The sequence below is a fragment of the Canis lupus genome, chromosome 26 (assembly GCF_003254725.2).
Source record: "Canis lupus dingo isolate Sandy chromosome 26, ASM325472v2, whole genome shotgun sequence".
Lineage (NCBI taxonomy): Eukaryota > Metazoa > Chordata > Mammalia > Carnivora > Canidae > Canis > Canis lupus.
Genome location: NC_064268.1, coordinates 14,929,767 through 14,942,773, shown reverse-complemented (window position 1 = coordinate 14,942,773; position 13,007 = coordinate 14,929,767). Strand labels below are relative to the sequence as shown.

The window sequence follows — 13,007 nt, the reverse complement described above, 5'->3', positions numbered from 1 at the left end:
TGCACCCCGATGTTTATAGTAGCATTATCAACAATAACCAATCTATGGAGAGAGCCCAAATGTCCATTGACTAATGAATGGACAAAGAAGAGTGATCTATATATACAATGGAATATTACTCAGCCATCAAAAGAATGGTATCTTGCCATTTACAATGATGTAGATGGAGCTAGAGTGTACTATGCTAAGTGAAATAAGTCAGAGAAGGACAAATACCATATATCTCAAGTGGTATTTAAGAAAGAAAACAGATGAGCATATGGGAAGGGGAGGGTGGAAAGAGGGAGAGAGGGAAATAAACCATAAGAGATTCTTAACTTTTTTTTTTTTAAGATTTTATTTATTTATTTATGAGAGACCCCAGAAAGAGAGGCAGAGACACAGGCAGAGGGAGGAGAAGCAGGCTCCATGCAAGGAGCCTGACGTGGGACTTGATCCCGGGTCTTCAGGATCACGCCCTGAGCCAAAGGCAGACACACCCAACCACTGAGCCACCCAGGCATCCCGAGATTCTTAATGATACAGAACAAACTGAGGTTTGATGGAGTTGGGTGGATGAGGGCATGGACTACATGGATGAAGGGATTTGAGGAGGGCACTTTTTGTGATGAGCACTAGGTGTTGTATGTAAGTGATAAATCACTGAATTCTACGGAAATCAATATTTCATTGTATGTTGACTAATTTAACATTAAATTTAAATTTAAATTAAAAAATCATAATGTTGAGTATTTAATAAAGAAAGTTGTAAAAGTATAGGTGCTTTTAAATTATGAAAGTTTTATAAACACTTCTCTATATTTGAGTGTATGTTAATATATATATTAGTACATACATATGTATTAATAAAGCATAAGAACAGAGATGTAAAAGATGTAATTTCAGAATAGAACATTCTCTGCAGGGAGGAAGAATAAAGTTATACCTACTTTATTACTTTGGGAAGAAAAAACTTCTGAAACAAATATCACAAAATACTGATTAAATGGTAGGTATCATCTGCAAATTTTTACATATGAAATATTGAAGAATTTAACTTTTTTCAAATATTTTATTTATTTATTTGAGAGGGGGAGGGGCAATGGAAGAGGGAAAGGCAAAGAATTTCAAGTAGACTCTGCACCTAGCGTGGAGCCCATCATGGGGCTCAATCCCATGACCACTAAGATCATGACTCCAGCCAAAACCAAGAGTTAGATGCTTAACTAGCTGAGCCACCCAGGTACCACAAAGAATTTAACTTTTTAAAAATGAGAAATAAATGTACATTCCTGAGGTTTAAAAAAAAAAAAAAAACACTGTCCTCTGCCTAACATAGAGTTAGCAATTTATTTTTTTTAATTTATTTTTTATTGGTGTTTAATTTGCCAACATACAGAATAACACCCAGTGCTCATCCCATCAAGTGCCCCCCTCAGTGCCCATCACCCATTCACCCCCACCCCCCGCCCTCCTCCCCTTCTACCACCCCTAGTTCGTTTCCCAGAGTTAGGAGTCTTTTAGAATAAATTTTAAAATGAGTTACCCTGGATTTGAATTTTGGCTTTACCAACACTTAGCTGGCAGGACATCGTATTCACATAGTCTAGGATGTGAATGACACCTTTCAGAGTTGTGTAGCATGTTCATCCTGACTGTGAGAGTTTGGACAACTCTCTCAAATTGCTTGAGCCTCAGTTCTCTCACCTAGGTCAAAATAACAATACACATGCCCTAGATATTGTCAGACTTCAATAAGATAACATATGTATTTAACATAATGCCTAGCACATAGCAAAGGCTCAATAACAGCTAATTGCATTTATATGTAGGATTATTCCTTATGTTTGCCATTTATATTCTAAAAAGAACAAAAATTATACTTGTAACACTGAAGCCGTAGCAACTCGTCTGTTATGAAAATTTAAGAGGATGTACTACCTAAGTTGAACTTTATAGCTAATTAGTGTCCACCCATTGTTTTAACAAATTTTTTTCTTACCATACATAGTCTTTCTAAATGTAATATGAATTCTACCCTTTCCAACCTTCTTAAATAGAGCAAACAACATGTATCTTATGATGATTCATATAGATATCATATCACTTTTTGAACTGTGTAGATGTAGTAATGACTGAAGTTTCAAATAGCAGTTCACACTGGGTGAAATATAGGTACTTATCCCAGAGATATTTTTAAAACTTCCTTTCTTGAGAGATCCCCTGCTATGTGCTTAATTTCTGATTTTATTTTTTACAAAAATGAATTAAAGTATGTATGAAAACATGATGTCAGTATCAGACTTTGATTGCCTTTTGTAAAATTTTTGAAATAAAGAACAAAGTAGCCACCTCCTGAATTGCCTTATCCTCCACAATGGCTATTCCTGCAAATTGATAGATGATACTATTGAATTATACTTGAAAACATAAACTCTGTGGTCAAACTTGAGTTCTAATACCAGCTCTGCCATTTCTCTCTGTCTCTCTCTCTTTTTTTTTTTTTAAGATTTTATTTATTTATTCATGAGAGACACAGAGAGAGAGGCAGAGACACAGAAGGAGAAGAAGGCTCCTTGCAGGGAGCCCAATGCAGGACATGATCCCCAGACCCTGGGATCACGCCCTGAAACCAAAGGCAGACACTCAACCACTGAGCCAACCAGGCGTCCCTCTGACATTTCTTAGTTGCGTGACTTTCATCAAATTATTTGAATTCTATAAAATTTGCATAATAAGAACCCCTAGTTTACCAAGATTGTCTGGATTAAATGAAAATATGGATTTAAAGTGTTTATCATTACAATCCCTACATAGTATACTTAATAAATGTTAGCCACTAACAACACAATCCTGATATATATCATATTATATCCAAATTTTTATTTTATTTACTTATTTTTTAAGATTTTATTTATTTATTCATGAGAGACAGAGAGAGAGAGAGAGAGAGAGTTAGAGACACAGGCAAAGGGAGAAGCAGGCTCCACGCAGGGAGCCTGATATGGGATTCGATCCCGGGACTCTAGGACCACGCCCTGGGCCGAAGGCAGGCGCTAAACCGCTGAGCCACCCAGGGATCCCCTATCCAAAATGTTAATTTACCTTTTAACATCTCTTCCAAACTGGGAGATATTTGACAGGCAACAGCATTTTATCATTGGTAGCATTTTCCCCCCAAGTTATACATAAAATAGTAGTGCATTTTAATAGTGGAATATTTTATAGTCAGTGGCATCTTAGAATCAGAGAAAGATGGTAGTAGATGCTCAGTTAATATTCATTAAGTAAAATTGTTACCAAGGACATTTAACTTATCAAGAATTTTTTAAAATGTACTATATTGCTAATGCAATAGACCATACAAGTATCTTTTTGACAGCTTTTCTTCTATATCTATATATCTATATATTTTCTATATCTATATCTGTCTCCCTAGCATTAGTCTTGTTAATGGACATATAAAAGAAGGGTATTTTTTTACATGAAAAAAGAATAAACTGTTGCATATAAAACCCTAAACAATGATTTTTCTAAGTTTTCTATATGTTTGAAATACTTTAAGTTGTACTTTTAATGTTGAAATTACTTTGAAAGTTGCTTTCCTTGTGACATTTCTTCTATAATACTGTATATTTTTTTAAAAGCTCCCTAATCTGTAATTTAAATTGCTAAAGTCATATCACAAAGGAGGAAGATGATAATGTTACTGGCACTGTGCTTCTTTCCTGCAGGAATCTCTATAGTTCCTAAGTGGTGAAGCCTGTTCCACAAATTATCTTTTGCTAAATTAATTTTCCGCTGAAAGAACTAGTTAAATGCAAGAATCCTCAAATCTTTGAACACTAAAACTGTCCAGTCAGCAAATATTTTATTTTTCAAGATTATTTCAAAAGAAGTTAATATGATGTTCATTTGTTTAACCTGCAGACACTTAGTTCACCTGCAAAGGTCACTAAAGAAGCTACAAATGGTCCATTAGCATTGAATTTACTGTGCTCAAAAATGAATTCTCCAGGGAAAAAAAAAGAAATCTCACACACACACACACACACACACACACACACACACACATTGTCATGTAGGTTTTTTGCCTGGTATTTTCATCTTCCACATTAGCCACTCATTGTTTATTGTTAATAAATGAATGTTGTGATGGCTGTTGGGGAGAGGCAGGCATATTTACTCTTCTTAAAGCTGCTGATGCTGCTGATGCTGCTGCTTTTTTTTTTTTTTTAAGTTTATTTAGTTTTTTAGTGATCTCCACACACAGTGTGGGGCTCAAACCACCCTGAGATGAAGTGTCACACCCTCTACCAATTGAGCCGGCCAGGCATCCTCCCCCCTTTTATTTTAAATACCTGTACAATCTCTCATAAAATGGCACAGGGTTGTTGAAGATGCACTGAGACCTTGTGAAAAGAACACATTTCTTGAATTCTTACATGATGGGTTGAGATCCCAGTTTAGCTACTTACCATGTGACTTAGTTCCATTATTTAGACTAGCTGAACCTCCGTTTCTTCAGCTGGGCAATAATGCTTATAATAATTACACTTATCCTGTCAAGCTAGTCTGAGAATCGTGAATGACATGTAACATGTGGTGAGTGCCTAACCTACGGTAGGAATTCAGTACATGGTTCTAATTATTGTTATTGCTAATTATTATGGTTTTCAGCCACATTTGTTCATAAGAAATCTGTTGCCACAAAAACTTGGTCATTGTCTTTATTTTTTTTTTTTAATTTTATTTATTTATTTGTGATAGTCACAGAGAGAGAGAGGCAGAGACACAGGCAGAGGGAGAAGCAGGCTCCATGCACCGGGAGCCCGACGTGGGATTCGATCCCGGGTCTCCAGGATCGCGCCCTGGGCCAAAGGCAGGCGCCAAACCGCTGCGCCACCCAGGGATCCCGGTCATTGTCTTTAAAGAGAAATCTTTATTTTCTTTTACTTAACTCAGCTTTTTTATGCTCCCACCCTTTTCCTTTATTTTGAGAAATTATGAATTATATATCATAAGGTAGCTCCTAGTTCCTATTTTGCTGCTTCTGTGGAAGATTGTATGCAGACTATTACATTCCAAAGTAAGGGTTGACAAACTTCCTGTAAAGGACCAGATAAGTGTTTCAGGCCATACATTCTCTGTCATAACTACTCAACTCTGCTGTTCGACCATGAAAACAGCCATAGAAAATATGTTAATAAATAAATGTGGCTGTAATTCAACAAAACTTAACAAAAACGGGTTTCTAGGTAAATTTGGCCTACAGACCATAGTTTCCCAACCCTTGCTCTATGGTGTTCTGGCTTAGCAATGAGTCCTGTCCCCATGACTCAGAGGATTATGTAGCACATCTAGCAAAGGATTTGAACGTAGCTGAGGCCATCTGAAACTAATATTTAGCAAATGCTGCCGAGACCATAAAGCTGTTTAGAATACCTTTAGTCGTGTACTTCTCTGCTATAGCTCTTCTATCATCATGTGGCTGGTTGTAATCTTGTCTCGTTCACAGCAGAATGTTGGCTACTTACAACCTCACCATTCCTGTTTCAAATCTGAGCTATTGCCTTTCTTGTCACTACTGAATTGAGTTTTGTTGTTGCCTTTTTTTCCTTCATCCTCATACCAAATTTGTTTTTCTTCTTCCTTTAGTCCTCCTTCCTGGCTGTTTCTCTCAGGCAATTCAGTGTTCTTCTGAGCAGTTTGAATTTTTTACCTTTTGCCAGTGAGGGTTCCTGTCCTTCTGGCAAGGAATGAAGCCGTCACATAGCATCTGATGTAAGCCCCAAGACTTAGTCCCTCCTTAGTCATTTTTGTGACTTCTTGCTGCACAAGATTCTTTGTTGACAAAGTTTCTTCTTTCCTTTAATTTGCCTTACCTTAATTTATTTATTTTATAGTTATTTTTGGACCACCAAAAATATATACCAGGTGCTATGCTTAGCAGTGGGAATGCAAAGATGAACATAATAGACACTGTCTTTGCCCTCATGAAGTTTAGCAAAGAGGACACACATTAGACACACATAATGTAAAGAATTACACAAATAAAAAAAAAAAAAAAGAATTACACAAATAATTATGGTTGCAATAGATAGTGGAAAGGGAAAACATAATTTGCAGTCACAAAATCTTTTTTTTTAAGATTTTATTTATTTATTTATTTATTTATTTATTTATTTATTCATTCATTCATTCATTCATTCATGAAAGACACAGAGAGAGGCAGAGACACAGGCAGAGGGAGAAGCAGGCTCCATGCAGGGAGCCCGATGTGGGACTCCATCCCGGGTCCCCAGGATCACGCCCTGGGCTGAAGGCAGGCGCTGAACTGCTGGGCCACCCCGGGATCCCATGCAGTGACAAAAATCTAATAGGACCTAGTAAGTGTATAATAAGCCTTGAATAAATATTTATGAAATGAATGCAAAAATGCAATTATATTTAAGGTGAAACCTGAAAGGTTTGCAAGAATTAACCAGATAAAGTTTAGGGAATCAGAGTGAGAGGCAAGTCCAGACAGAAGAAGCAGTATATGTGAAAGGCTCTGAAGCTGGTTCTCTCGGTGAAGCAAAAGATGATTTGAGAAGACAGGGGAAGCATTGCTTCTCAGAATGAAATGCTAGAGGTCACCAGGATCATGTTAATAAAGGCAAATAGGCTATGTGTAAGGATCTGGACTTGGTCCTAATAATGGGAAATTGTTGATGGTGACATGAGTTCCTAGTTCCACATGTCAGAAGGCCAAGCTCTAGAAACTCTCCAGAGTGTACCTCATGAAAAATAAACTTGAACCTAAACTTGAACTCTTCTACATTTGAAATAGATATAAATCCATTTGTCTACACTACAACTTTCAAATTTCTACTTGTGGACAGTCCATGCCCCTATAATAGTGGTAACTATTACATGAGTTTATAGTATCCTGTTGAGAGGCTAATAAAAAATATTTGTAGAATGGTAGACTATGTGTTTTAAAAGTATCAGGGAACGTTTAGTCAGGACTATAAGAGGCCCCTCCAAAGTATCATGGAAAAATAACCATTGTTGTCTTCTGCTGGGATACTGCCAGTGCCTTAAAGTTCACTACTTTTAAAATTATTCATTCCAAGTGTTTTTTTTTTGGGGGGGGGGTTCTTTTGTTTTCTCACCCTGGCTTTTCACAAGTTCATCCTTCTGTGAATGAAAACGTGTTTTGTGTTACTTCTGCTCTTAGTTCTTATTTCTTAGAATTGCATAGAATAAGCCCATTTTACCATTTTAAAAGTGCTTAAAAACCAAAATGTTTTGATAAAATCTGAGAATTAAATTATAAATTACAAGATGGAAATGTGTAAAGAATCCATTAAGATAAGCATGGTAGAATGAGATAGTGATTAATCTTCTAAGGCATACTAACTAGTAAATAATATAAAATTAACTGTATTCAGAACTAAAACCTGTTTCTTTCCTTTGGTCAACAAATTGAGCACTTAATATGTGAATAATATTATATATTGCTTGAGGAATAAAAGCATAAGAGTATTAAGGTTGTAAGTCTTACTCATAGAGCTAATGATTTCTTTTGAGAGAAAAGATTTGTATGTTTATGTAAGTGCAGTAGGAGAGCACATGCCAAATAAACAGTATACTAAAATAGAGCTATAGAATTTCCAAAAAAAGAGACAATGATGGGCTGAGATGGAATAAATCTATTAAAAAGTACCTAATTTCACTGAGTTTCTCCTTAAAGATTTTATTTATTTGTGAGAGACACACAGAGACATAGGCAGAGGGAGAAGCAGGCTCCCCCCTGGGAGCCAGATGCAGGACTCAATCCTAGGATCATGCCTTGAGTGTAAAGTAGACGCTCAACCACTAAGCCACCCAGGCATCCCTGAGTTTCCCTTAAAAAGGGGCTGGATCAAGTCTTGATTATGATTTATCCTCCACTTCCACCCATTTCCCCTCCACTATCACCTGTACCATTTATTTGGCCTGAATGAGCCTTCAGACAGTGTTTATTGAATTGAGTACTTAATCTTCCTTGCTATATTAGTAATGTTGAAGATGTTCCATTCTATAATAATTTTTCTTATTCTATTCTGTACCTTATGGATTTTTTTCAATGAATACAATACATAGGTTTAAATTAAAACACATACACTTATTGTGTGAACACAAGACCAGCCATTTGAAGATATGTGGAAAAAAATAATTTTTCTGAATCTTTTGAAATGGTTCTGTTAGGAGCTTTGCCAATGTACATTAAGATGACCAGCAGCTTCTTCTGAATGGCTATCCTGGGCTGACCTTAGAGATTAAAATAAGTGGATTATGTGGCATGAGGACAGTAACGAGCCATGATTTAGCAGCAAAGCTTTGATCACAGATCCTTATTTCTCTATCTGCCTGATTTCTTTCAAGAACACTTAATCATGTTTCTTTTCCTTCAGCGGAACGGAAGCCACCCCTTTTCAACATGAATGCAATGAGTGCCTTATACCACATTGCCCAGAATGACTCCCCAACGCTACAGTCTAATGAATGGTAAGACTCTGCTCTCATTTTAAATCTCTTAAGGGAATCACCATATGGTTTTAGGCACTTTCATTAAATCACATTTTAAATATCTGACCTAGAAACCATACATTCTTTCATTGCATGTTATAGTGACAGTGGTGCTTTATAGGTGTGAACTGGCTATGCACACACACACATTTTTATTTCTGCCCTCACTGTCATTTGTACTGTGTTCTTAATGTGTGTGTAGGAACTGAAATTCTACAGGGAACACACCCTGCTATCTTCCTAATAAGTCTCTTCTCTTATATCCTGACAGTCTTGTATTGATCATCTCAGCTTTTATCACTTCTTGGCAGAGATAAAGTACCTTCTCTGATGTCATTATTTTTCCAGTTGTCATTTCTTTTATTACATGTATATTTAAATATGTTGACACAGAACATACACTATCTATTTAGAAGACATATCATTCCCTACAGAGAATTATGACATTTTGATAACTGTTTGGGCCACATGAGTAATAGAAGAAGGGCAATTTTAAAGAAGAGTGGACAAAATGGAATTCTTAAGAGAAAGACATTTTTTCATCCAGAAACCGTATTCCTAAATTCTCTTCCCTTATGCTTCAGATTTTACTACCTGGTTATGGTGGTAGGTGATGGAGAAGTTACCAACTGGCAGTGAAGAATATAGGCTTGAGACTTATAAGAGTTGTTATCTTTGGAAAGAAAAATATATATAAAACTATTACATATATAAATATAGTATTTTTCATTTTCTGACATAAATTATGATTTAACCGTGCTTGTATGTTAAGATATGTTTAGGTGTTGACCAATTTGAAACTCTCTACATTCATTATCCAAATATTAATTTTTAGCAACACCTGGGTGGCTCAGCAGTTGAGCGTCTACCTTCGGCTCGGGGCGTGATCCCAGAGTCCGGGGATCAAGTCCCACATCAGGCTCCTTGCATGGAGCCTGCTTCTCCCTCTACCTATGTCTCTGCCACTCTCTCTCTGTGTCTCTCATGAAGAAATAAATAAGGTCTTTTAAAAAACAAATATTAATTTTTAGATACCATAAACTTGAAAATTGTCCACTTCTAATATTCCATATATTTTATTAAAAATCTCTTAAAATGTAAAACTTTCCCATGAATGAGAATTATTTTAAGTACTCAGTGTATTCCAGAGACCTGATTTTATTTTCTTTCGATGTATTTGCACATACAGGACAGACTCCTTTCGGAGATTTGTAGATTACTGCTTGCAGAAAATACCTCAGGAAAGGCCAACGTCAGCGGAGCTATTACGGGTAATTTTTCAAATTTATATTTGAGGAGGGGGATTTAAAGTCATGTTGTAGTAGAGTATAGTAAATCATTTCTGTGGCAGCTTATCATAACAAACTGGATTAGAATGTGTTGCCTTGTCATTTATCCAGAGATAATAGCTAGGCATAAAAATAGCAAGATTATCACAATGGATGGTGCTATATATTCCATTTGGACAGTTTTTTCCTCATCTTTTCTATCTTTTCTTTTTTCTCTACCCTCTTTTCTGCCTTATGACAACAAGTATTTCTCTTTGCTCTGGTCAGGGTGTTCCATTGACTAATATCTGCATGAACTTCAATACAGTGCTTTCAGGACAGTCTGCCAATGGTTCACATGCCAACTCAGGGATTTTCAGTTAGGTTGTTGCCAAATCATCAAGCAGTGAAGATGTACCATAAATATACAAAACATGCGTCTACATGACATTACATCATACATGTTGGTGACAAGAGTATCATGTTAACTTCATTTATTTAAACATCTTATTTTGGGGCATCCCTTCATGTAACATTTTATTATAAACTTTATATGTAGGCTCCATCAATATCAATGAGGTATGTGGAGACTTCTACAATGTAAATGTCTTTTATTTGGCACAAACTAATCCAGATTTATTTAACCTCTTTCTATATATATTTTTTCAACTCTTTTTTGTTGGTTGGTTGGTTTTAAGAAAAACTCAGAAAGATTATATTGCCTAAATTTGAAAGCTTAAAACTGTCAGCTACCTTTATAATTGAAGAACACCTTGTCTAGGCTGCACATTTTTGGTTTACATTTTCTTTTCCTGAGAACTCTGTAAATATTATTCTATTTTCTGGAAGAGAGAGCTAGGTCTGAAGCCAACTAGTTTTTCCTTGGAAAATTAAGTTATTTCTTCTTGTAGAGAGCAGCCCACAGGAATATGGTGGCAGAAGCAACAGGGCAAAGGACTCTGTTTAATATCCTTTTGGCATAGGGCTATCGTATGTTCTAAACATGAACTCTACTCTGTATGCCTTAGCAACAGCTCTACATATCTGCAGGGAAAATGACAACCAGAACAAAAGCACCAGGTAACCCAAGATAAAATAATATCTTTATTACTTTGAAGTAGGTGAAGATTTTTTTTTTAATTAGAAAGTACTACCATAAAGGGAAAGAAAGATAATTTGGGGGATGGTATTAAAATCAAACGGGAAAAGCATTTCAAAGAAAAAGGTACTACAAGGATTCAGAAATGAATTTTTGGGCACAGACACCAAAGAGGTATGAAAAGCAAGTGGGCAGAGGTAAGAAAAGAAATGGAAGAGAAAAATTTAAACACAGAATCATAGACAACAAACTAATGTAGTAAACTAACCCATGTAGAGTATTTCCAGTGACAGAAAGTTGTAGGGAAATAAAGTTAATTGCAAGAGGAAAAATTGTAAAGATGATCATAATGAAGATGACACATAGGGAAGACAGGAGTTCTCATATACCCCACCTATTATTCCCGAAGAAGAAAACAAAGCACATCTAGCAGAAGATATTTAAAGATGTAACTGAAGAAAACTTTATTGGAAATAAATGTTGATTTTTATTTGACTTGATTTAGTCTTAATTTGATTTGATGGACAAAATCACCTGAGACTACCATTTACTCAACAAATATTTACTGTCTACAGTGTGCCAAACATTGTTCCAAGCACTAAACACACAAGTAAATATTTATCAGTTCATAGTAAATTCTTTGCAGAAAAATAAAGCAGGGACAGGGATGAAGAGTGACAGGATCTGGCATCCTTTTTTAAAGTAAACTCTGCCCCCAACATGGGGCTCAAATTCACGATCCTGAGATCAAAAGTTGCACATTCTCCTGACTAAGCCAGCCGGGTGCCCCAGGACCTGATGTTTTAAGTGAGGAGTTAGGGAAGGCCTTTCTTGGGAGATGACTTTTAAGCAGAGCCCTGAAGAGAGATACCATGGAACCAGTCATCAGTAACTCTCTTTCAGTGTTCTTTCTGCTGGGCTTCCTTTGAGAGGTCATGCAAAAAATTGTTATAAAGGAAGCTAACTTGTTTCTTCCCAGTTGGCTATCTTGTTCCCAAATATTTTTAGTTAATTCATCTTTTCTTCACATTTCCTTCCTGACATTTTAAAATGTCACCTTCACATTGAATCCATTTAAATATAAAGCCAAAGTAAAATAATGTATATGGCTAAAGAGCAGAATGTAAATGCTGTAAACATTGACGATGTAAAAATACTAATGTAGAACAAGTTATGGGTAGGAAAGAAAGATAAGTGTACTAATTTTCCTATTTTTCAGAGTAGATGGTCAATAATAATTCCTAAGTTGAAATGGCATAGTTTAAAAAAAAAGTAACTCTAATCTCTGTCATTTTTTGTTGTTGTTCATTTTAGAGGGTCTTTTAAGAACTGGTATCTCTTGGTGAAGAAATTATAATTAAAGTTAAGCTTAACTTCATTGTCTTCTAATTCCGCTGTATTTAAGTATACCCTGATTTAACAGATTTTCTTAAATTTAGCATGTATAATCTTTCCACGTAAAATTGTTTCTAGATATCTATTATCCTGAAAGAGAACGTCTGAAATGATATTCTTTAATTTAACAATATTTATTTCTGGATGGTGAAATTTGGAATAATTTACTTTCTTTTATGCATTTTTCTGTATTATTTAAACATTTCAAAGAAATATACTTTCAAGAACAATAAAACCATTATTTTATAAGGATCTGGGGACATTTTAGTTGTAGGGGTTTCGAGAATAATGAGCTTTGGAGAAGAGAGAGGAGATGGGACTGAATCTTTCTGCAGGCATAAAGAACATAAGCAAAGGCATGTAGGTGTGAAACACATGGCATGAGTCCAAAACTATATAGAATGTACTATATGTATTAGATGGGAAAAAGGACTAGGAGTGACTAGGTTTGAACCTAGAAATAGAACCATGAACCTGGCTGTAAAAGGCCAGATTTCATCATGGAAGCATGTGTTTAAGATGTTGAGTGTATCAGTTTTAAAAGGCTTAAACAGGGAAGGGTTTAATTATCTTGTGAAATAAGTCGAAGGCATTGAGAAAGGAGATGTCATAAACAGTCCAGAACTATAAGCAGCTCAACAGTGTCATCATGGATCCAAGCTCCTTCCATTTTCCTACTTTATTATTTTTGGTATGTGGCTTTTATCTTC

At 35.7% G+C, this 13,007-nt stretch overlaps 1 protein-coding gene across 4 annotated transcripts in view; it reads left to right on the top strand.

The window, feature by feature from the left end:
• TAOK3 (TAO kinase 3) overlaps window positions 1–13,007 on the top strand; it is a 179,369-nt gene that overhangs the window by 114,999 nt on the left and 51,363 nt on the right. For all 4 annotated transcript variants that reach the window (XM_025474127.3, XM_035706323.2, XM_025474128.3 and 1 more), the window contains 2 exons: window positions 8,421–8,514; window positions 9,725–9,806. In XM_025474127.3, coding sequence (XP_025329912.1) covers window positions 8,421–8,514; window positions 9,725–9,806 — 176 coding nt within the window. The remainder of the gene's footprint in view (window positions 1–8,420; window positions 8,515–9,724; window positions 9,807–13,007) is intronic.